Source organism: Excalfactoria chinensis, chromosome 4 (genome assembly GCF_039878825.1).
Source record: "Excalfactoria chinensis isolate bCotChi1 chromosome 4, bCotChi1.hap2, whole genome shotgun sequence".
NCBI classification, from domain to species: domain Eukaryota; kingdom Metazoa; phylum Chordata; class Aves; order Galliformes; family Phasianidae; genus Excalfactoria; species Excalfactoria chinensis.
The window spans coordinates 20,800,415-20,825,542 of record NC_092828.1 but is presented as its reverse complement, the minus strand read 5'-3'; the positions used below and the strand labels follow the sequence as shown (position 1 = coordinate 20,825,542).

Here is a 25,128-nt window from a genome sequence, read left to right as displayed (position 1 = left end):
TGAACATTTTTCTCTAGGAACAAATCTCCTCTCTAGGCTCTCATGGGTACATGGATGTCAGCAGATCAGCTGGAAACCCCACCGCCAAGGAAGCAAAGGTGGAAGGCTCCTCACTTTCCAAGCTGTGCACCTGCAGATCAGTTCAGCTTGCAGATCCTGGACCCCCCAGAATGCAGCCCAGCGTTGCTCTCCACGGGTTCTGAGGTACCCACCTGCAGATGGACCTCCAACCTGACTCCTCCTGGAGGACCTCGCAAACCTCCTCCCCACAGCCCTGCTTTTCCAGTAGGGCTTTCCAAGACAAAGGAAAACCTGACCTTTAACAAGTTTATATGGCACAGAATTGTGTTCACCTCACACAGGGTGAAGAACAAACATTCAACTGTGTGCTCAAGTCTAGACAAAGAGATCCTGTTTCCTTTTAGTAGCACAGAACCTGACAGCTAATAAAGACAGAAACCTTCTCTCTTGTGGGAAAGTTCTAAGTACTGGAAAATTGCTATGATCAGCTGTACGTTGTCTGAATTCAGTTTGCTTGCATTTGAGCAATTGAATTGCATTTGCTACTGACATGGGGGGAGTTGGTGACATGACGTTTTAATGCAATGGACACATCCAGAAAGGAAGCTCAGCCTACCGAGCACTGTCACAATCAGAGCCACGGATCAGAGCTGTCAAATGGATGATCTGACACACTTTTAACCAGATACGTGACTCAGTTTGTCACAGAAGTGCTTCGTATTTGATGCCATCTCATCATAAAAGTATCGGGGATATTTCAAAACACTGTAGTGTATTAAAGTGGCACTTGCAGCAACACGTTGGAGCGTTTTTGACACGACGATTTCTATTTTCTGAGGTACAGTAAGGAGAAAAAAAGTATTTGGAATAGAGGAAACGTAGGGGAGTGATGACAGAGGGACAGTCTGTAACCCTGAAATGAGGTGTGGAAGGTTTCTATGAATATCTTTTAATGCCATGTTATAGGAGAGTACCGTATGTGTTCCATCCACACAGTCGCACAGAAAACAGACATACAGCGTCACACGAGATCTTCATTTAACAAATCCACCAGGGCAGTATGCAATAAAAACATGGCTGGATACTACGCTATAATACAAAGGAGAGATGACATTGGTTTAGATGCACACAGTGTTATGCACAGACCAGTTCCTCCTAATTTTTCTCCTTGACTGAGGTGAGTGATATACTATGACTCCATCTTTCTATAAAGTATATTGCTTAGATTTATTTCTACAGTGTTACCCACTGTTTGGGCAGAGGGGATTTCTGAACCGGGTGTCTTTCTAAAATTGCTGTATTAATCATACTGCAGAAATCAGCAAGGTTGAGGAAGTCCATTCATTGCATTGCTGAGCATAAAACGAGAGCGTGCCTTGTGCAGGGCACATAAATAATGTCTCTGCCAAGGATGAGCATTTTGGATACTCAATAACATTTACTATTTTATCAGTATACACTGGGTTGATTATATGAAGAAACCAACAAAAGCTGTTTGTTTACAAATTCCCTTATTCACAATGGAATACATTAAACATACTCTCTGAAGGAAGGGTTTGCTTAGCATCCCCAGGAGAAAGAAAAACAAAACAAAACAAAACAGATAATTGTTCACATTCTTTAGGTCTGACCCGTGGCAAGGACACAGAAGGGTTAGATAACATCTAGTACTGACCATATGTAAGCTTTTAATGGTATAAACTCCAGAGATTCAGACCAGCTGAACCCAAATTAAAATGCATGTGTAAAAAAAAAGTGTTGTCAGGAGTCGGGGACAGAAGACACTCAGACAAGCATGTGACGTTTTCTGTGAAGAGTAAGATGGTCCGAACGTGAAAAGCTACGGTCACAGTCTGGGCACTGAAAAGGTTTGATTCCTGTATGCTTGCGGAAATGCCGCGTTAGTTCATCAGAACGAGCAAACTTCCACGTGCATCCCTCCCAAGTGCATTTGTATGGTTTTTCACCTGAAGAAAGAAACAGAAATAAGATTGAAGATACAAACACATCAGTTATTTGACAGGTTTATCCTCTTGCCCTGTCCAATTTTATCATGTACTTTCATGCTTACTCGAAAAGCCTTCCTCCAGCAACAGGCTGGCAGAGTGTTCTGCACTGTGCAAAGTTAACATGATAAAAAAACTACTTCCTGCCACAACCTATTATTGTTTTTGTCTCTCTGCTCCTCTTTCTGCTGTATTAGTGCTTGTTTTGCTTCACCAAGCCTACAAGTGTGAAAACTTAAGCATTTGTTTGAGTATTTTCAAAAGCAGGCCCTCCTGTGGTAGATGAGCTGGGGAAAGGATTGGTGTTGTCAATCAGCACAGCTGGCAGAAATCTTGTAGTTACCTCGTCCAGTTACCACAGTATGTCTCAGCTGGTATCTCTGCCACAAATAGCTCAACTTCAAATCTTTCTTAATAAGTCTTTCCTAATACTGGACTCTCATTCTATTTCACAGCGTTGTGTGGCCGAAAAAGTAAAGGTTTGGCTTGTGTAGAGACAAAAGACAGACACAAACTGCTTTATTTCACTAAAAGCATCTCTCATGTTTGCAAAAATCTTGGTTGCACATATATAAATAAATCCAAAGAAATGCCAAGATAAATATCTCTGTGGAGAACTGAGGAGGGGATGAACCCACTCAGAAAAGAGCACTACTGGACCGTGATTAGCACGTCCACATGAACCAGGTCTGTTTGTATTTGGCACACAGTCCAGACGTTTGCAAACAGGTTACTCCCATGGAAGTCTCAGTCAAATTTAGCAGTGATGTAAGGGGTGTGGTAGTGCAACGTGAACTGATTTGGTGCTTACGGGGTGAGTAATCTGCAAGCAACTGGACATAAAATGAGCAAAGAGCCAGTGAATGTAAAGCATACAGAATGATCTTGCTTTAGCTTACAGTCTCTTCTTATGGGTTTTTCCTGCTACATTCTCTCTTTTGCTCAGCCTGTGATAATGTTCAGAATATCGCCAAAACCGTGGTTTTGTTTTTTATACCTGGCAAACAGTACGAATTAAAATCTTAATCTACCATTATACCAGAAAAGAAAAGCACAGCAGGCTCAAACCTGTATGGGTTCTTCTGTGAGCTTTCAGATGGGAGCTTTTAGTGTAGACCTTGTTGCAGCCTTCATAATCGCACCGATGTATTCTGCGCTTTCTTTGCGTGTCTGGTGACTCCACTGGCAAAGGTCTCTTTCCTGGCTGAACTATAACCGAAGGGTGATTCCTGTTCAATGTCAAAAATGAACAACATTTAGCACAGCAAACCTCAGTTACTACGATCCATTACAGAGTCCCACATTCACTACTCCGCTGTCTCTTGGCAGAAAGAACAGCATTACAGGCATGTCGAAAAATTCAAGAGGCTTCAGCAAATTTCATGCATTCTAGCAGTAATATCTGTAAGCGCTTACTTACTTTGTGGCACGGCGTAGCCATTTCTACTAATGTTTTGTTAACTCAGAAAGGAAAAAAACCTCTCAAAATCCACGTTCTCAGAAAAAAACAGCTTTTTTAAACAAAATTATAAGTTCATAGTGAACTTCTGTTTATTTATTTATAGTTTTTCTTCTGCCTTGAAATGCGACTAATTGGCCTGTAATTGGAAACAGCTATCCCATATGATTAAAGGAATTGTATCTCCAGGCTTTCAAAGCAGAACTCAATCTTTATTGTTCCAGTCACTCCTTCACAGAGTAATTAAGAATTTCCTGTTTGGTGCTGGCAGGAGGGTGCGGCCTCCCTGTACCACTGACGTCAATTCCTAAAAGCAGAGTTTAGCCTGCGTGACACACCCACAGGATGTCTGAAGTTGGCTCCCCACCTTCATAAACATCACTTTTTGCTTTGAAGCCCACAGGTAGGAGGCAGGTAAGACACGGGGTGAGGGAATACAGACCTCTACTAAAAGTAAAATATAAACATTCATGTCTCTGAAAACACACCAAGATTCCTAAAAAATGTCACAAACTCATAAACTACTGATATTTAGGTTTCAACAACAAACTGACTGCAGAATTGGGCAGAACCTTGATTCTTTCTTCCATGCTAATGCTAGAAAAGGAGGTTTGTCAGTCAGAACTGCAAGCAGCATTATAAATCTTGCAACCTCACAAAGCCGCACTTTCCAGCCGATCACCAGATCTATATTGATACTTCTAATGTATTTTTTAGCCTGTAGCTGAAACTTAATACATCATGTGCAGATATTGGTGCTCCTTGTGGTAAGACCGGCTCCTCCATCTGATAGAGAGAAGCTTTCTGCACTTCCGCTCCTTTCTCTGTGATTGTATTTCAAATTTCTTTACCAACTGATTTATATTAAAAACCACTATCAGAGGAGTATTTGATACTTCAACCAAGTTCTTCTAGGGCTTGTTTTTCAGAAACGCTGAATGATTGCTTCTGATAGCAAAGCCATAGGCATGTACTAAGGGTCCTTTGGTAGAAGATAAAAAAGACATCGTTGAACTAGTTGAACGAGAAAAGCAGTTTCTATTAATCTCCACAGCAGCAAGCTGGAAACTACTGATGAGGGAAAAAGTTTCACTCCAGTATTCTTCCATTATCAGTGCTACCAGCTTCAGACTGGGCGCCAAACTCTGTTCCTTGGGTGTTTCTGCAACTGCTGACTGATGTACTCTTTAAGTACACAATAAATCCAACTAAAAATACTGTAATGGCAGGAAACCCCAGGCAGTGATTTTAGACATGGATGTACATACTCTTAAATAAGAAAGGCAGATTTTGAGCTTCTAAAGACAAGCCTCTCTAAAGCAATGCTCAGTTTTACTGCTGCTGCACACCAGTCCTTCTGGATAATCTGTGGCTTAGCACAGCAAGTAGACTTGGTTCTGGACATGGTAACAGCTGGAAAAATGGAGCAAAAGGCACTGACTGTGTGTTGTTTGTGTTCATGACCTAAGAGTACATAAATAAAATGGTGAATATCCATCTCTGTCTCATTTTCCCTTTGGAGGAAAGGAGGCTGCCAAGACTACAGAATGTTAACAATCTTCAGATGGGGGAGATGGGCACTTAGAAAAAAGTGATTAAGATGGTGTCAAAAATCAGAGGTAAAAACTAAACAAGTGCCAATAATAAACCACAGCCCCTTCTTCCATTTCTTTTTATGCAAGACAGAAATCCATGCAATTCTCATCAGGTAAGCATCATTATTTAACAAGCTACCTTCTAAAAATCATGATACAATTGCAGTATTTACCAACAAATTGTATAATTGCATCCCATAATGCAGAGAGGCTGATGAAGCTGTGAGGCAACAAGAAATTTTACAGATGTTTAAGTCTCACCTTTTAACTCATATGAACAAAAAGCTAAGAACTACCATCTACAACTGCTGTAGATGCTGCAGAATTTGAACTTGAAGGAGCTGAGCAAGAACTGCAGCTCTGCAGACAGCTGGGACAACGGAAGTCATTGCAACATAAGGAATGTCTCCATAAACAGACTCCGTGTCTCTGCATTGTCAAGTAGAGATGATGCTTTGGAACAACGTGACAGATAAAGTACCAATGCTGCCCACACTTAGTATTGAATGTTATATTCTTTGCTCAGCGGATGGATTTCCTGTGGAAACTGGACTCACTGGGAATTAATTAATGCAAATCACTAATGCAGGTGACAAGTCTACAGAAGTCTCAGCCCCAGAGGAAGGGTGTGTTATAAGTCAGGAACAGCCCTTGCTGGTCTGCCCTTGTTCAAGAGGCCTAACAAGAGACAAAGGTGAAGCACAGCACTTGGTTGCCCTGACCCCACTGAAATTAGATCTGAGTACAGACAGATCTGGCTGCTGTGTGTGGTGAGTCCTTGCAGAAGGTAAATATACAACTGGTAAACACGGATATTTGCTATTTTCTCATAATAGAACATACAAGCTTACTTGTAAATAAACAGCATGCTGCCCTACAGAAGCTAGCTGGCAATCAGTTCACTGCATCCAAAAAGCCACACCAGTAGCCAGTGTGCAAGCCCAGAGCACTGCCTGCTGAAGGGTGAGCCAGAACCTGGACAGTCCCACAGTTTTCCTAAGCTGGTAGAATTCTCTTAAGGGAAACAGTAGATGGGAACACAGCCATGATCCACCAGGTACTGCCTAAGAATTTTTTAATGTTTCCATCAAAAGGTTTCTGTCCCAGGCCTCATTTCTTCTGCCTAGTCCTTGCTCTGCCTTCTGCTGTTTTAAACCTGGACAGATTTGCAGTGGTCTCAGTAATAGCTGTATCAGTACTTGTCTGGAAACAAGAGGCTGAGGGGGAAGAGAGAGCTGCAGGAACTACTTAAACTGCGAATCCCAAAACAGTGGCCTCAGGTAAATGTGAAACTTCAGTGGATATACAAAGAGCTTGCAGGCCTGAGGGGTTTCTTTCCACTGAGTTGCCAATGTTTTTTAGAAGACAAAGAGGTCCACCAAGAAAGTCACAGGAATATTTTTAAAGGGTATTAAGGTAATATAAATACAGAGATCGGTATTAAATGTCTTCGAAGTATTTTTCTAGTTTGTTGTTGGTTTTACATAAAGATATCTCTAGCTTATTGCAGTTCCACCTCCAGTGAATGGCAGGATTGGAACCAGCATTACTTTAGAAATGTGGTTGCTGTGTAGAAACACACACCTATGTCTATACGATGAAAGAGAACAAAAGTTCAAATTGCATCTCACAGTGGCAGCTGGGGAGAAAGGTTTTCTGGATTTCATTATAAACACAGCAACTTTCTATCTCATTCCTTAAAATTAGTTAAATGCTGCACTGAACTGCCTTTTGTTCCTTTGTTGATCTGGGAACTACTGTTAAGTTACTTACTCTTGCAGCATTACTTCCTGGGGAGACAATGAGGTCATTGGAGGTGACATTCGTTCAGGATAGAAGTCAGTCTTTGCTGGTTCACTTCCCGGTTCTACTTTAATTGTTTTCTTCAGTGCTGGCTTCTCGAAGGACTCAATAACAGGCACTGTGTGGGGGAAGGTCAGAGATGGAAGACAATGTATCAAGAATATGGAGAGTCACATAAATAAAAGATACACCTAAAAATCTGTAGTTAATACTAAAACTGGAAGGTTTTGTATTTCTGTCCCGATGGACTGTGATGAAAAGAACTTCAGCTCTCTTTTTCATCAGTTCAAATCTCAGCAGATCTACTACGCTAAACAACTTTTTACGCAGGTTTAAAGTAGAACAAAATGCAACCTTGTTAAGTTTTGTGAAATATTTACATAGTAAATTATATATTTGCGTATTTTAGAAGACGGATATATAGTAATTTTCCCAGTATGAGAGGACAACAAACACAACTCTGACAGCACCAACCTTGCATGCTGCTTGGACTATCCATCTCATCTGTAAGGACTGTGGACACCATGATGGGCTGCTGGAGATGAGGAGCATACATGAAAGGAACCGGCTGGACAACAACAGGCTGAATGACCGGGAGTATTCCAGGGCTTCTCAGTCCATGGCGGGAAAGAGCAGCAGCCATTACAGGAGGGATTGTTATAGGCATGGATAACGGCTGTACTCCTGGGGGTGACGGTGTGAATTTACTGATGGGAGAGCTGGGTGAGGACAGAGTCAATCCAGGGGAGGTTCTCCTATGCACAGTCTGAAATTTTAAAGGGGAGGGAGAACTGCCAGCTGAAGGCGGTGAGCTTCGCTTGTTCACCGTAAGGTCTACTGGCTCCATCTGAATTCCATTCGACAGTCCATCAGGGTTCGAGTAGAATTTATTGTGCAACATGCTTGGTGCAGAATAAATGACGCTGTATTTGTTTGGCTTCATTTGGTCCATGTAATTGGATGGGTATGACTGTCAGAAGGAGCAGAAAAAGAAGAAAGAAAAACAAATAATGAACCAACATGCATAAAATTACTGCTGAAAAAGAACAATGGCTAATACACTGAGGCGAGACGCAGGTTTTCAGAAAGCATTCCAATATATTTTCTAAACACAACTGAATAAAATAAACCATCGGATTTCACTCAAAGGAAGCTACTCACAAACCAATTCACTGTTTCAGAAGCAACACAACACAGTTGATGAAAACAGATCTTCAAAGCTTATCCAGCAACTTTCTCCTCCCTGAAAAACTGCTTTTGATACACTATTGCTGCTGCTTAGTGGTAGTCAGCAGCTCTCCTCACAGGAGCATTTAGAGCTCAAAGTTAATCCTAATCTGCATAATAATCTCTACATTTCAGTAAAAATGATTTTTATAAACCACGAGGTATGAACATTCACTGCAGAATGCAGTACTACTAAACAACTATCCAGATCAACTTGACCTTTTAAAAGTGCTTCAAGCTGTGGTTGTTGACTAACTGATGTGAATCTAACAGATGGAATAAAATCACCATACAGCTACGCAAACATTAATGTAACTTTTCAAAATGTTTCTTCTTAGCGAGAAAACTTCTAGCAGCACGTCTCTCAGTTTGCCTGTTTCCCTCGTAAAGGACATTTATGTGATTGTAACTGTCAATGTTAACCACAAGTATTATTGCAAAATGACACCAATGTGTTTTTTTTTTTTCTTTCCAGTTGCTTTTTGAAACGGTGAGTTTAGAAAACATCATTTTTTCCTGCTGCATTCATGTAGTGTGATGAGAATCAACAAAACTGATTCCACAAAACACCCCTAACTAACACTATTTTCAAATGAAACAATCTACAAACAGCCCATACTGCATTGAAAATGTTGAAACTTTACTGAATTCATCTGTTTATGACTTACAAATTCAGTTTATGTATGTGTTCATCTTCCGTGGTAACTGGCTCTGCAGAATTCTGTAAAAATGCCATCACTGCACACAATGCTGGGTAAAACAAGCTCTGTGGGTATTGCACCACTGCTGAGTCAAGCAACACTGAATTTACTTGAATTCTAGAAGACGAAGACCGCTGAATATTGATAGGGATTAAAACTTGATGATATTTAATGTCAACCAAATATCGATCCAGTTCGAGCACAGGCAGAAAGTACCAATCTAAATGGATAAATGATCTTAAATACTTCTGTTAAAATTGCTGCTGTTGGCTCACAGTTCAAAGTCTACTCTGCTTCAGTGAGCTGTGTAAGTTTTGTACCACTGTGCATCAGTGTATTCACAGTTCTGCAAGTTTGTCAGGGATGATCACATAGGAACATCTACTTTGTTTTATAAGGCATATCCATGTTCATGTGAATGTGCACTTTCATTCCACTGAAGTGCTCTTATCTTGCAGTAGCACTCACCTGAAAATAACAACTGTGACTTACAGAGCTCTGCGTGTACCACAGCACGCATGAATTCATGCACAATGGAGCCTTACAGATCCTGCGCAAGTGTATTCCTCTGAACCCTACAGCTCAGAAAGATGCAAGAATACTAGAAAGGAAAAAGACTGTGTCATCTAAATCTTCAGGAATGTTTCTGGTCACTGAGTGGACTAAAGAACAAAGCATTTCCAAGCTGTTACCTTACTGGTTAACCAGTTAACCTCTTCCAGTTCTTCAACTTAACGCTAAGTTTGTGTTGAAAAACTACCAAACCGTTAAAGTATTGTGCAGAGACCTGTAAACTGCAAAGGGTAAGTAAAACACATTTAGACAAGCAAGAAATACTTTCTAAGAATTGGGGAGAATATAACTGTATTTTAAAAGGGATTATTTTCGGGACTTGGCATTATCCTGCATGCCTTGCATTATTTTCCACAGGAAGTTTCCATTGTTGTCATTAATCTGGCACAGATTTAACACCAGCTATTTCTTGTGACAGTTTGGGGAAGCTGAATCATCTTTCTAAACTGTTCTTCTGCAGAGGTTTAATCATGTTTCTACCTGGAGAGCAGATAAAGCTGTGATAGAAAAATGTGATATTATTACTTACAGTATATGTATGTGCTGTGTACAGGAAGGGTGCTGGCTACAGAAAGGGTGACAAAGACAAGAAGAGTGCTTGAACAACCAGAACTGGTACTTCTGTTGTCAGTCAGAACCTACTTGGAATGCACTTTTGCTTGCTTCACTATCAGTGAAGCACAGTTGAAATGCTGTTAGTTTGGAGTAGGTCACACTCAGATCCATCTTCTTGTTGGCCTTAAAGTTAAGCTTCCTGTGTCTTCTAGCAAAGCAAAGCTGCAGTTTCCATCTCTTGGGACTCAGTGATCGTCTTTAGATTGGCAAAAACCACTGATTTCAGATTTGGTAGGTCACTTTTTTTTTTTGCCAGGGAAGCAAAGAAAATCCCTCTGGGGAAATGGGATGGGAGAGTAAGAAAGATTTCAGTCTCCCTTTGTAAACTGAGAGCATTAACAACAGCAAACAACTGTCTGGTTTTCTAACTATCACCAACTGCAGTAACCAGGAGTGTAATTAATGCACAGCGAGAGTGGACTTTTCTCACCAATCCTAGAACTTCCCCCGGGGACCACAGCCTGCTCTGGATGAATGTAATAGCTGTAATGAATGACTCTGATTAACCACAGTCCAGAGCAGAACCAAGCTGAACCTGCCTGGCTAAAGCTGCACGGACAGCATTGCTGAAGTCAGCAGATCAAATGACAATTACACAGCAAGGTGAACAGTTAACCCTGTCTTCATCAGACTTCACAGGAATGTCCTACAGCATTTATGAAGGGCAAGAAGGGAGAGAGAAAGGAAAGAGACCTCTGTCTTTATCCACCCATGAGCACTGCCTGGTGTGTTGTGTTCATCACTCACCACCACTGAGCTCACCTTCCTGATCAGACCCTGACCAAAGCTGCAACAGCACTACCTTAAATTGAAAACACTAACCGCTTAATATCTACATGAAGTATTGCAGTGGAACAGTGTAAAACAAGGTAGTACTGCTCAGTCTGACCAAAATATTCAAGCTGATTTATTTCAATACATTTTCCCTGGATTTTCACTGTAATTAAGAGCATATGTCCTTCAGCCTGACTTGGATTAAGAAAACCCAACAAGTTCTCACTTTCCTATAAATTCCGCTGTTACCAAAAGTTTCTGCACAGAATTGTATATTACTACAGCAGCTTGCCATGAAGATGCAGGGTTGTAATTCAATGTATATGCCTTCACAGGCTCTGTACAGGTCTTTTTAATGTTTGATATGATCACTTTTCCTCTTGGACCTCACTAAGCAGTTCATTTCCCTTTTGTTGCTGTTTGTTCCAAACAATAAAAACACCCAGGCCTCAACTCACAAAGAAACTGCAAAACAGCTTACAGCAATTCCTAATATTCCTGAGTTATCGTTCAAAAATACCCTTATGTTCATACAATCAAATCAGTAATTCTAAAAGGAGAAGTCACCACGCCTTTCCTCTTAACAATCTATTCATACATAAAAAAGATCAGCTGAACACGATGAAAGCACTCATCACTCCCCAGCAGACTGCTGCTTCCATAAGGTGACACTATGAAGCACTAGCCTGACAGAATTTGCTAAACTCTTCTTAAGCTGCCCTACTGAAACGTACTGCTTGTTGAATAGGAGAACAAATCCTATCTTTTACAAATTACACAACCCTCTGAACTGAACTGTAATCTTGCTAGACTCTTGCAAAACCAGGACAAACGAAGAACCTGCTTACATCCTTATACCAGCTGTCAAATTGGTATCACAGAAGAGGACAAACAGGATCTAATCCAAATAGTAGCTAATACATGAAAAAGCACACTAGCAGGCTAGTTAAATATATTCATTACCTTAAGACCTCAATCCCTCATGCTACACATAGCACTCTGCCTTAAAAAGGAGTGAAACGTGTTCTTTTGACTGATGGAAGGGCAGGAAAAAGAGACTGTTTCTTTCAATTCAAAGATGTTAATGCAAAAAAAATAAAAAAAAAGTGACTTATTTCACTAAATGATTACTGGTTGTCATGGTTTTGCCTATGACACTGGTACTTATCCAAATGCTTACAAAGTCCTCACAGAAAACATTCAGATAACTGTCATTATTTCTTTAAGAACTATCATAAAATCAGTTTGATAACTCAATTCAACAAGCAGTACAAGCTGTTGGTAGAGTGATGAAATAGTGTGGGTGCGAGCTTCAGCCATCTGAGAAGCATAGTTAATCCTTTCAGCCACACGCCCTGAAATACAGTGGTGCCAAAGCTGTAATTTGTTTCCCTCTCCCATCCCAGCTAATGGAATTTTTTAAAGGCAGCTTTTATACCTACAGACAGTGAGTGTTCAGGTAAAATAACCAGTAATTCACAGAAGGTTTCACTGACTTTGACCTCTAACGATACTATCACAATGACAGACAGAATAGAAATAAATCCTGATTTTAAAACTACAGGTTATGTCAGACCACAGTAAACTGGACCCTGTGTTCCAGAAACAAATCCACCACTGCAGTAACAGTTTCTCTTTCCCTCTACTTCCTCAAATGAAGTTCAGCAACACTCACACACTTGGAAGTGCACATTCGCCTGTCCTAAGTTCCCTCCCTACCTCACCTTTAAAGGTGCTTCCAGAACAGTTTCTGCAGGGCCGGAAGGCTCAGAGGAAGCTGCACAACTAAATAGCACCACAGAAGCCAGAAGGGCCTCAAGGGCTTGTGGCTCAGCAGCCAGTGAGCCTACAGGAATTGAAACAAACACTCCTCAGCCTGAGGAAGAACTAAGTGATCTGCATGGGGGAATCCACATTCAAATAATGTCCTTTTGCCTCATGTAAGTTTCATGATCCCCCTTTTCCTGCTTTTAATTTGCATTATGCAATGACTAAGAGGAAAGTATATATATTTGGTAACACATTTGCCACTGCAGAACCTTTGCTGGGAAATGAAGGCAGATGTGTACAAAAAAACAGCTCCAGGAGTCTCTTAGGATCTTGTCATTTATTTATTGACATTTTTATTGCAGAAGTGGCCCACTTCCTGCCTATGACATAAACCACAGAACATCCTTGAATAATCATAGATAATCACCACTGATCTGAACAAGGACATGCAATAACTGTGATCAAAGTCAACTGTGATCAATACTGAGGCTCTTTCCTGACCCAAATATCTGGGCTTAGTCAATACATTTACATCCTCAGTAATAGGCTGACTATTTGTCTACCACTGCTTAAAAGTAAATAAAATCCATGAAAGTCAAACTCTAAACTTAAAATGCATGTGAATTTAACTCTCAGAAAGTGGCATTAGTAGCCCCAAAGAAATCAGAGTGCTCCCAGATGCACTTAATTTTGCGGTGATTATTCTACATTTTAAATAAAATGGTAAGCAAACCATACACTGAGAGATGCCAGTAAAAGCATCAATTTAGTGCACACTAATTTATGTATACTGACTTCTCACTGTTAACTGATCAGCCTTTCTAAGGTGTGGCTTCATATCACGCAATCTGATCTTACTGCAGGCCACTGATGAAAGGATGGGTCCTATTCTCTCCTTCTGTCTGTGCTCACTCTAGCACTGAGCAGCTACTGAGTGAACCCAGTTTGACCAAAAGAAGGATATTTTTGGTGGGCTAGTATTCTAACCATTCAGTGTGCTGGTTCAAAGGATCCACACGATGGGTTCACACCATACAAATAAGACAGTGGGCTGCAGAGGAAAAATAAAAACCATAATCTTCCCTTTCAGCAGCAGCCTGCAGTTGAATAGGTGAAATCCAGACCAAACTGCTTCCTAAGGTCCTATTTCCCCAGCAACCTAAATCATTATAGTTCCCAGCCTCCCTTCTCAGCTATGCATTCCTGCTGCTCTTGCTTATTTATGCTGAGCTGGTGCAATACCCCAAACCAATGGAAAATTATAACAGAAAGCCAGGTCTCCCTTTCTTTTCCCCCATTTCTCCTCTACTCCTCTGTTTGTCATCTGATCACATGGTAAGAGGATTAATCTAGTTTATCCAGGAAAAAAAGCCTTTTATTTATTTTATTTTGTAAGGATTTTCCTTTTGGTTCCTCCCTGGCATGTGTGGTCAAGACCAGAAGAAAAACAGAGAAGGGGATGGTGAGAAGCTGTTCATTTAGTTCAAAGGTGTAACGTTGACACCACAGGTTCTTGCCAATTCACTCTGGAGTTTGGCAGCTCAATTTCAATCCACTTCCATCATCAGCATGACCTGAAGTGATTATATTAGCACTGTGTGGGTGAGGAGTTCTTGGATGTTCTCCCCTTTGCTCTGTGGATGGGAACATCAGCAGAAGTAACAGCAGAGGTCATTTAGGGGCAATAAATTCATGAAGCAATAGTAAAAATGTGAACCCTGTTGACCTAAAATCAAAATGCAGTTTCACAGCTTTTTGAAGGGTAGTACAAAGCATAGCAAAAGCCTGGTCTAAATGTACAGAATCATTACAATGGTTAGAATATCTTTGAAGTCTTACCACTGAAACGGGGTCCATGGCTTCTTGCTTGATAGGGACTGGATCAAACATTAGCATCTTCTTTATTCACCTCTTCTGATGCCTGTGATGTCCCGGCCTACACAGGAAAGACAATGTGTTAGAAAGCTGAAGGAAAGCCCCAGTTCAGCTTTGTGAATTGGAAACAGCTTAATGTTTTGCCAGATAAACGTCTGTATTTATTCATCTTTAGTATAACTTCTTAAATATCTGACAAAATTTCATTTAAAATGTTTCTGTTAGGGTTATTCTTTCCCAACTACCGTTAAAAACCAGCGACATCTATGTACATTAATGAAAGTTAATGTGAAATTCTGTTGTTCGTGTCAGCATATCAACTTTCATTCTCAGCTTTCATTATTTGTCAGTGTATAAATGCATCACAGTTTATGCCATGCATTTCTCATCACTATTATAGCTTCAGAATAATCTTGTACTGCCAAAATCTTTATGTGCTGTGACACTGAAATCAATGCAAAAGAAAGAATATGAAACAACAGGACTAATTTGGAGATGTATATCCAAAATACTGCAATGACTTAACATTATACTTAATCTCTATTTTTCAACAATTGTTGGTTGCACTCTGTGCAGTTTTGGTTGTTTTCTTTTTCCTACAGTGTGTTCAACCTTACTTTTCCAATTCAATTTTATCTTGAACTGCTTGAAAAAGAAGCATTTAGCACACAGCATATCACCACGTAACTATCAGATGACACATCTTTTGTGGTAAGCTTGGAAAAACACCATCCAGGAAAGGAGGCGACACCTCTTTGGAATGGGCCACAAAGGATACAGAGTAAAATCAAGAGATGCAGAGGTATGTTGTTCTCAGAGACATTCAGATGTTGGCAAGATTTTACATACTAGTTCCAAGACTGACACTACAGCAACAAGTTCTGCAGTGCCCTGCAAGGAAGTGCTCTGATTCTCTGTAAGATGTTGAGGATAAAAAGCGTATTATTTTCGACCAGTAGATGGCACTGGAAATAAACGAATACAGCCAGACGGCCTCATCCAATTTCAGCCCAAGGAAGTAGGTTAAAGGCCCAACAACAGATTGGGAGTTTGGGCCGGAAAATTTTCCCAGAAATTTCAATAAAATGTTAAGGTGTTCCTGCCTCAAATTAAAACCATCCTAACAAGTCTACACTAATGAACAATCTTGCAATGAACCGTCACATGTGTTTACAGGTAAGAAATAGTTACCTGTTAGTTGCTTACAGAGAAAGATGGCATGAACTGTTGCTAGTCTATAATTAATTACCCACTGTATAAATAGAACTTGAAGCCTTTTAACTACAACAGTGTACTTTTTTTAATTGCAGAAACAAATCAAGGTCGAATGTAAATAAAAGCATCTTCATGAATTTTCTTACAAAAGACAAAGGCCCAACAGGACCAAACTACAGCTCAAAATAGCAGCTTGATGCGATGTCCAGTTTAAACCTTGACTGTAGTTGTATAAAAATGGCTCTATTTGCTAAAAGTCACGATAATTTTGTGAGCTCCTTAATCTCGCTTATGAGGCTGTCCCGGTTTGCAATGAATGGTTACCATTTCCAGGTATTTAACATTTCACACAGGTAGAACTCATGCATCACCCATGCATCGCTCACATGTACACATCCATATGAAAGCATTGTGAAAACATTAAAAAGTGGTACTCATAGAGATAAGGAACCTTTACAGTAAAACTTTCAGTTTTCTGTTTAAACGGTGACAAAACAACCTGTACTTCAGGAAGAGAGGAAGGAAGCAAAGAATAAATGAACAAAAGAGAACGAATAAGAACATGAAAGAAAAGGTTAGCTGGCTTTAAGTAAACAGTCACGCTCCCATGTTCCCAGGGTACTCTTTTTTTAATACTGGATTTTCTTCAACTTGACGAGTTAATCCTTCCCTCCTTTTACTTCAGAACAGTGCACGAAGACATTTATTTCACTTCATGCTACATATCTGAGTGTTTCTTGAGAGGGCTCTGAATTACTGTACAAGAATTACAGCAACGCTGCCAACAGAAAGTATACTGCACTGACTGAAAGTGGAAAGTTATTCTCCATCTTTCTCCGATGCGGTCATCTAAAACCAGTAAAGATTATTTCTACTGCTGCATCGCAGTCCAGAAATTGAGTATTCCTTTATCACGTTTTACTCTTACCAAAAGCTGTTGTTGGCTTTTTTTCCCCCATTTGTTAGTAAGCAGAAACTGATTTTCAAGAACGAAAAAATCTATGAACATGTAATTCTTGGTCTTCTTTGTCCAGATTAGTGAGTCTGATGTTTATTTTGGGGTAACTGATAGAGCTGCTGAAAAGTTAATATAAATCAGCTTTGAGTCCCTCATTTACTATGAAGCTCAGAGTGACACTTTCCCAAGACTGCAAATATACTCATGAACCAATGCTCAAAATCAATTGCTTGGACCATTCACAGGGAAGCACGTGCACAGATACACTCACACACAGATACAGCATGCTCCCTCAAATACCAACCATCAACAGCTTTTCTTAAGTCTATCTGTAAAATCATGCCTACTAAATCAAAACCTCCCAGTCTCTATCCCTAAACAGTTGAGAAGGGAGCACTAGAGAAGGTAAACAGTCTTGACTGTTTCTGCTACAGAGGAATGAGAAAAACAGTTGGGTTCTACTTTACACGCTGTTTTCATAACCTATTTGTTTGAAAGCCCACAAACTGTTTGGTAAATAAAGCTAACTTCTGGAAATTCAAACTACAATCACTTGTTTCTATCCTGAAAAGGAAAAAAATAAATGAGGAAACACCAATATGTTCATATTAAATGCATTAAAAAATAAGGGTCCTTGACATTCACATATTAGATAAATTATTTTACGTTAATTGGGCTTTTCATGTGGGCTGAAAGAATTTAAAATGCATGTAATCTGAAACTAACTAATTAACTGCAATCCAGTAGGCAAACATTCCACCCTCTCTTTTTTTGCTCTCCTTCTCTTTTTCTGCTAACAAGCCACCCAGTTTTACTTTCTTGCCTCCTCCCATTCACTCCACCCTGTGGATCTCTGCCAAGTCAGCCCAACTTGTCCAAACAGGACATGGCTTCTGATAAGATTTTGCTCACGCCCTGTGCCTCAGAAAGACAAATGAAGCAACTGGGTTTTGTATGCAAATAAGGACAGGTGCAAGGTAAAGTCCAGGCAAAGAACCTCAGTATTTTCCAGTGCAAAGTCCAGTGACAACAGCACATCAGAAAAGTCACAGACTCTGCCCTTATGATCCAGTATGCATCTAAGTATCCCTTCCATAAAGGAAGTTCATCATGAGGACAGTTCATGTTCCTGTCTGAACTGGGCACTTTTTGATATTAACTTCTCAGTTCCTAAGGTTTATTGTTTCAGAAACATCATTAGCGTGAATGAGAGCTTAAAGTTAGTGAAGATTCACACAGATCATTTGCTATGGACAAGAAGAGCCAAGTGGCTGAAGAGAACACCCAGCCTGCACATCTGCACTGCACATCAGCTGCCAGAGCAACCCCTGCTGCAGCAAATCTACCTCCACCAGCTCTGCAGATGTGCTGTGAAAGGAAACAGTGAGGTGGAGGTCAGTTCTGACACTGCACTACAGATGCTCTGTGGCATAAAGCATTTGCTCTCACAAAGTATCTGGAAGAGTAAACAGATACTACCTGACAGATGCTACTGCTACGGATAGTGGAGTGGTGACCAGAACTTCTGCCTCTCTTCATTCTGGGTAAAACTAGATGTGAAGTTTGATTTCTCAATCCTTCTGCCTTGGGAAGCAAGGAATGCTGTTTTGTGGTACAGCGAGGCTTTGTCTAAAAGCATCAAGGTACTACTGTTGTTGTTAGTATAATTACAGAATAATGTAATAGTATCTGCTGAATTACCACTACACGAGTGCCCTCCCTGAAGACACTGCAGTTTTTTCAGCTGGTATCTCTGGTGCACACAGGTCTTCAGTCCAAGCCCTCTGGGACTTAACACTGTGCACTTCTGCCAGCCCCAAGTAAAATGTCCCCTGCTATGAAGGAGAAGTGATAATAGCAGAAGGCTCTCAACTGATGAAATCCAAAGGGATGGGATGTTTCCTGAAGCGGGGTGAAAACCCCTTCAATTCTAACCTGGAAGATAGCTCAGTGCAGAAAAAAAAAAACAGCATCTGAGAGCAGAACTACTGGGAAAAGGTAGAAAAAGTGTTTTTCAGACCTAGTAAGAAGATCTGCTCTCAGAAATTTGGGTTGAGTTTTGGATGATCCTTTGTGGAGCCACAAGTTGGACTCGATGACTTTTCTGGGCCCCTTCAAGCTACAATTCTGTCTGCATCGACAGCACGATTTGCACAGCAAGACCTGAGTCCACAAAAAAAAATAAAGTATTCCTGTAGTTCCATTAACTTTAATGGGAAGTAACTGAGTGTTGAACTGTGCTGGGCCTCAAAATAGCAGCAGGCCAAGAACCTCCCCAGCAGCGCAGGGCAGAGCAGTCAGACCCAGCCCAAAGCAGGGTCAGTAACAGTGCAGGGGGAAGGGAAGAGCACAGCTGGTCCACGAGGAACAGCTGGAGGAAATTCATGAGAAAGTAGCACACCAAGGAAATGTTTTACTGATGGGCAGCCCCCTGGGTTTCCTGAATTTCCTCTGGGAAACAGTAGTAACTGCTGGAAAAGCTACTATATTGTGTGAGAAGAGATACCTAGATAAAAATTTTCTACTGAATGTTTCACTTGCTGGGCATGAAAGAGATACTATGATCAACAGTAATATTCTGTTTAGATTTCATTAAGTTGTGCCATCTAAAAATCAACTTAAACCTCTCCAAAAATGCTATGAACTGATACATAGCACTCCAGTGCTTCCAACCTACTTCATTCTAAGATAAATATGCCTTTAAACTAGATGCTTCAATTATTTTAATCAAAATAATTTGTTTTAAAAATTCCACTACAATTAGATTTTATCTAACAGCAGATTTTGTTATTTTCACATAGAAAAGCAGTTCAGGCAATTTTGGCTTTTTAATGGTATGAAAATCTGCCTTTCACACTAAGAAATCTGCAACTTTGAGCAGCTCACACAGCCCTGCTTTGCTGATGTCACTGCGACCTGGAATTATTTTGATGTGTTCATTTATCAGCTGTGTAGCAGAGTGATCAGTATTTCAATTAAACGTATAACACTTGCAGGCTCTCTGAAGCCACGTGTCTGGAAATGGATTTCTTGAATGTAAAAAAATTGGGCAAAAAAAGTTCGTGCAGTGCTTACAAAAATTCCCTCATTTCTTTCAAGGAAAAAATGGAGCCCTGATAAATGTTCAATTCTACATTTACTGAACCCAAGGGAGAGAGGAAAAAAAGATCTCAGGGCACCTCCATTAGACAGTATCCTCCCCTACTGGGGCAGACTGCTGTCTGGTTTCCTGTCTCAGGCTACTGCTTAGAAAGAGAAATAGCCCAGTGAGTATAAAAGATCAGACTTCCGAAAACAAGTGAACTACGTGGAATGGTATGAAAAATCTTTCTCTTCCAAACTGAACTTTTTTGTTATGTTTTTCTCTTAGAAAGTTAATTTCAAAGATAATTTTAACTACAACTTCATGAAACACAAAAGAGATTTAACATTTTTTACACTATGGGAGAGAAGGAAAAAAAAAATCTAGTCTGAAATAAAGGAAGTGAGCATTTCATTTATGAAAAATAACTCAAATGATTAATTTGAATGAGGGTTTGAACATAGGGCAAATGTCGATGAACTTCTGTGTACCTACAGAAGTGAAATAAAAACAACAGGGAGAAGAGCTGGAAAGTGCGGTGGGTACAAATGCGATCAAAGAAGCTTGGACTCTTGAACATGCCTTCATGGATCACGTCTGTTGATAGTATACTGACTGCATGACAGGCAGGCCACCCACTTTTTTATTATTATTATTATTTTACTCTGACTTAGTGTACTATTAAAAGCCTACCAGAGCTCTATCTTTCCATTTGGCTGATGTATACTTGCACTTCTTTCCCTTGGGAGCAGGCCACTATAGCTACAGAGCCCTCAAAGGCTCAGCATCAACTGAATCCTTAATAGGGAAGGGTTAAATTTCTCCTCAAGTCAGCCCTGCCAAACTTCATATTCTGGATTGGAAGCAACTAGCCTTGGAATGAAAACACAAAGCTCCACTACTGACAGTATAAAGGAACTTTAAAAGACCTCCTGTTAGCAGTACTCATGAATATTAAGAAGTTGGTTTGCAGAACTATTACAATTTTAATTTTTCTTGGATATTGTAAAACTTCTAACAACAAAAAGGTGTGAACCACAACGTTTACAGTTTTTACTACATGCCAGTTTCCAATATCAAACTGCAGTTAAATGCAACCCTTTTCCTTTGTCAAGGGAAAAAACGAACCAATGCTTGAAATCTTCTGCAAATTAAAAGAATTAAGTAAAAATAAGTGACAGTAACCAAGGAAAATAATCGACTCACCAAAACTGTGTGGACAAATACTTCTTGTTCTCCGGAACTCTGAACTGACAAAAACAAACAAACAAACAATCTAACATAAGGGTGTGCATATAATCTTGTAATTTTTTTTTCCCCCTATAATTAAACACCAAGAGAGGACGTTTACAGCACGTATTTCAGACACAACCAGATTTAAACCATGCAATGATCACAATTACTTCTTAGCATCCAAAGAAGCACTGTCAGGTACTAAAAGGCTACTTTAAAAAATGAAATTTCAAGTGTGGCACAATAAGAGAGTTGAAATATTTCAGTGTATACTGGAAACACATGTATCCCAGTATGTAAGAAACAGAGAAATAAACAGCCCGTCCTACATTTTCACCCAGGGCCTGATTCAAAGCCCATTGAAGTTGATGCAAGCCTTTCTCCTGATTTCAATGAGCTTTGGCTTTGGTCCTTCAGCTCCTCGGCAGTCAGAACCAAAAAAGAGAAACATTTACATTCTCTTCCTGCATTTGCTCTTGACGTTTCTCCACATCAGCTGGTAACAGGGCGTGGGGAGAAGTCAGCTATAAAAACAGGACTGAAAAATCATGTTTGCACCCATGAAAATGTCAAACGTAGAACAGCCATACCTATACATTCCAAAGAAAAGTAAGCCAGCACTCTCATTTTCTGCATTACATCCATGAGACAGAGTATCTTCCAGTTTTGATAATGAGAGTGTATTCCTTTCAAGAACCAAAACTGCAAAGCACTTGCAATGGGCCATCCAGGTTGGCTGAGGGCGGCAGCCAAGGCCACCTCAGAAAGATGACTCTGCAGATGTGGGCTCTTTTCTCACACCAGCCTAACTCCGTGGCTTTAATGGAGCAGTTCCAGCCCAGCTGGTGTCGCAAGCCAGAGGAGAAAACTGGCTCTCAGTGGAGGGAGCGCGGCTCTTCAGGTCACCCCCATAAACATACTAGGAATCACGGGTGCACGTTAAAGGTTAACTTGGAAACCTCATGATGACATAACGCAGGCATCTTAAGCAACTGTGAGTGTGTAGGGACATGATAACTCACTGGGTGGGGAGAGGGAGTTGAGGGGCAGTGGCAAGGGGCCTGGACAAGGCCACCAATCCACCAGAAAACAGCTCGAAACAGGAAAGAGCACCACATATGCCACTTGGAATGTGTGACGCAAACCCCAGCCTTGAAACAAAGAACAGGAAACAGCTCTGCTGGCTGCACTGGGGAGAAAGCACAGAGAAACATTTAAGCGGCCCTCCCTGACCCTATATTCATGAGCAGCTGGAGTCTTTTAAAACAACAACAGTGGGTGGAGGTGTTTGTTCATTGGGTGTGAAGAAAAACACTGTCCTTATGCAGGGGACCTGCCCTATTGACAAACAGGCGCCCTGCACAACAAGAGGGAGCAGGAGATTTTCAGACACCGTGGGTCACAATGATTAACTGCAGCCTTCCCCGGGCTGATGGATTTATTGCTGGACTGACATCACCAGCTGATGAACAGCACAGCTTCGTTGTTCCCAGCAGCCAGCTCACCATCCAAAGCATGGGTCCTCTCGGACAGAACCATAGGCACCAGGCACTGCTTTCAGCTGCAAAGGGCTTCTTCTGGACTCCTCTTCATCTAGTAAAACTCAGCAAATTGTTCCAGAGCCTTGCCTGCATCATCCCTCTGCCCCATACAGACTTCACATCATTACCTGTGGATGTAATACTGTTATTCACAAAGCTCAACAAATGAACTCCTCAAGGTGGAGATAGAGCAAGGGTGCACCTTGTCTAGATGCCCACTATGGCAACTTCAAGGCAAGTTTTCCTTCAAAGCTGTGGTCTCAGTACCATCTTCCCTGACACGCTTTGGTTGTTTGTACCCCTATGGGTGGGACACCTAATGCTGCCTCACAGCAAACTTCACGGTGGGTCAGTAGCAGCTGCTGGCTCCGCACTGACCTATCAGCTCCTCTTCATGTCAGGTATCTGGGACTCTAAATAGCACCAGCGTTGCACAACTATCTCCAACATCTCAGAACCTTTGTCTGATCTCGCTCACATTTACATGGTTATTTGTCTGAAGGCTTTTGCCGTTGGCAACGTAGGCACTGGTTGCATAGGTCACATCCCCACAGCACCTCAGGGCTTGCTCAGGGCTCTGCTACTTACAGGAAGTTCTGTCCAGTTCCTCGTGAAAGGAAGCAACACATTTAGTATCTTTTTTCCCTGCCCTTGACCCCAGCCTCCCTCACAGTCTGCACAGTGCATTCTGGGGAGAAAAAAATAACGCACTGATTTGCTTGGACAACAACAGAAGAGGTCACTCATGTCAGCATCCTCAGGTTTTCCTATCTTGATATCAGACAAAAAGTTCTTAAAAATACAAAAGTTGGTCCGAAGTAACTCTCCAGGGTCAGGTAGGAGTATCAGATCCAGATGGAGCTGCTCTCACACGGAGTTCCTCGTGCAATTACCAAGAACACGCATCTTAAAAGAGCTCAGTGAAAAAAGTCATTACCGTGGAGCCGTGTAATCCTTTGTCTTGGGTGCAGGTAACGAGCATTCATGGATGTTATTAGCTTAAATAAAGTCTTCAAAGCACTCCTCCCGCCGCCCAAACGGAGCTTCCAGTAACAATACAGCCCTCAGAGCCCGGCTCCACTTCCTGCTCTTTCAGGGGTCGGGAAGCGAACGCAGCGGGCGGACAATGCAGGTACCCGACCGCGCCGCCGGGCCAGCCTCACGAGCACGAGGCAGTCCAGCTCCGCTGCGCGCCCCACGCAGCCCGCGGGCGCCCGCCTCAGTGCCCGCGCCTGGCGTCCCCGGGCTGCCGTTGACTCCGATCCAAAGCAAATATCCCGCTCCCATTTCGGCTTTACAAAGAGACGTCCAGAAAAGGGAGCCGAACTGCGGTCGTTATTTCTAATTCCATATTTAACCGCGGCGCTTCCCTGGACGCTGCGTGGTTGAACTTCACCGACCTCGCTGCAACGTGGTGCTGCGCTCGGTGACGATATGCGGGAAAACCTATTTCCGAGAGCCCGCATCGTCCTCGGTTAAGCGGGCCGGGACGGACGCTTCCCAACGACGACCTCCTCGCAGCGGCGTTCCCAGCCGCCGGGCACCACTCGCCCTCCGACGGAGCCGCAGAACCCGCCGTTCTTTTCAACGCAGCGCTGCCCAGCGCGGTGCCACGTTGGGATCCGGCGACACCGTCCCCTCTTCCCGCGATCGAACCCCCGAGGGGGCCGCGATGGGCCGGGCCGGACCCCCGAGGAGAGATCCAGGATCCCCGGGCGCCCCCGGCGGCCGCGCAGGTGCGCGGAGCCCGGACCACGCCGCCACGCAGGAGGCGCCGCCTGAGCCGCGGGGGGCAAGCGAGTCCGGCCCCGCGCTCCGCCCGGCTCCGGTCTCCCCGCTCCCGCCTCGGGCTCCGCGGAGCCGGCAAACTTTCCCCCTCCCGCAGCCCGTCCCGCCGCCGCAGCTCCCTCCCGCCCCGGCCCTCGCACTTACTCGGCGCTCCCGCGGAGCCGGGATGGCGGCGGGGGGCCGGGGGGGCGCTGCGGCGTCTCCGGGCCGGCGTGTCCCGCGGCTGAGGCGCCTCGGCGGTGGCTCCGGGTCTGAGTGCGAGGAGGAGCCGCCCGCCGCCGCCGCCCTGCCTCCCGCCCTCCGCCCGCCTCCCCCCCGGGCTGCTGGCACCGGGCCGCGCTGTCACATGACGCGGCGCCTCTCGCCCTGCCGGGCTCCCCGGGCCGGCGGGGTGAGCGTTGGGAGGGTCACGGAGGGGAGCGCGGGAGGGCGGCTCCCGCCCGCGGGGTGGAGGCTCCGCCGAGGGCCGGGGCGAGTCAGCGCTCACAAACAGCCGGGCACGCACCGACTGCGCGCCGCCCGCCCTGCCTCCCGGGGGCAGACGGCCCCGCGCAGACACTAATTATCCCCAGCAGCCCGGGGAGGGGAGAGGAGCGAAGGGAGGGGAGCGGGGCCGCCGCCCGCCGCCAAACCTGCCCGGCCAGCTGCCGGTCCCCGCCTGGCCGTCAGGCAGAGGCGTGCGCCTGGCACCCGGCTCGCAGCGCGCCCCGTCCCCTCCCTCCGCGCCCACCCCGGCCGACCCGCGGCGGCAAAACAACGGCAACACCCAGCGCCCGGGGGGCAGGAAGGGAGGTGCTCGCTCTGGGGCGCTGCCGCCGAGCTGCCTCCGCCGGCGGGGGCTGGGAGAGGCAGCGGGGCGGCGAGGAGCTGCTCGCGCCGCGCCCCGGCGCGA

The 25,128-nt window shown here is 43.1% G+C and overlaps 1 protein-coding gene across 2 annotated transcripts; it reads right to left on the bottom strand.

The window, feature by feature from the left end:
* On the bottom strand, positions 1 to 25,128 carry KLF3 (KLF transcription factor 3). Of its 2 annotated transcripts, none has more exons than XM_072335225.1 (7): positions 24,381 to 25,128; positions 20,881 to 20,924; positions 14,384 to 14,480; positions 7,359 to 7,854; positions 6,855 to 7,002; positions 3,096 to 3,256; positions 1 to 1,988 (listed from the first exon to the last, which is right to left on the bottom strand). In XM_072335225.1, the coding sequence occupies exons 3-7, from the start codon at positions 14,438 to 14,440 to the stop codon at positions 1,807 to 1,809; spliced, it is 1,044 nt and encodes a 347-aa protein (XP_072191326.1). In that variant the 5' UTR covers positions 14,441 to 14,480; positions 20,881 to 20,924; positions 24,381 to 25,128; the 3' UTR covers positions 1 to 1,806. The 2 variants fall into 2 exon arrangements, with proteins under 2 accessions (XP_072191326.1, XP_072191327.1); XM_072335226.1 differs by lacking the exon at positions 24,381 to 25,128 and adding an exon at positions 21,498 to 21,518.

Excerpts from the sequence above, each read along its gene's own strand:
- KLF3 (XM_072335225.1), bottom strand. The coding sequence starts at position 14,440 with ATGCTAATGTTTGATCCAGTCCCTATCAAGCAAGAAGCCATGGACCCC. Across the intron at positions 7,855-14,383 it reads CCATGGACCCCGTTTCAGTG|TCATACCCATCCAATTACAT; the intron begins GTAAGACTTCAA and ends TCCTTCTGACAG. Across the intron at positions 7,003-7,358 it reads TAGTCCAAGCAGCATGCAAG|TGCCTGTTATTGAGTCCTTC; the intron begins GTTGGTGCTGTC and ends TCCCCCACACAG.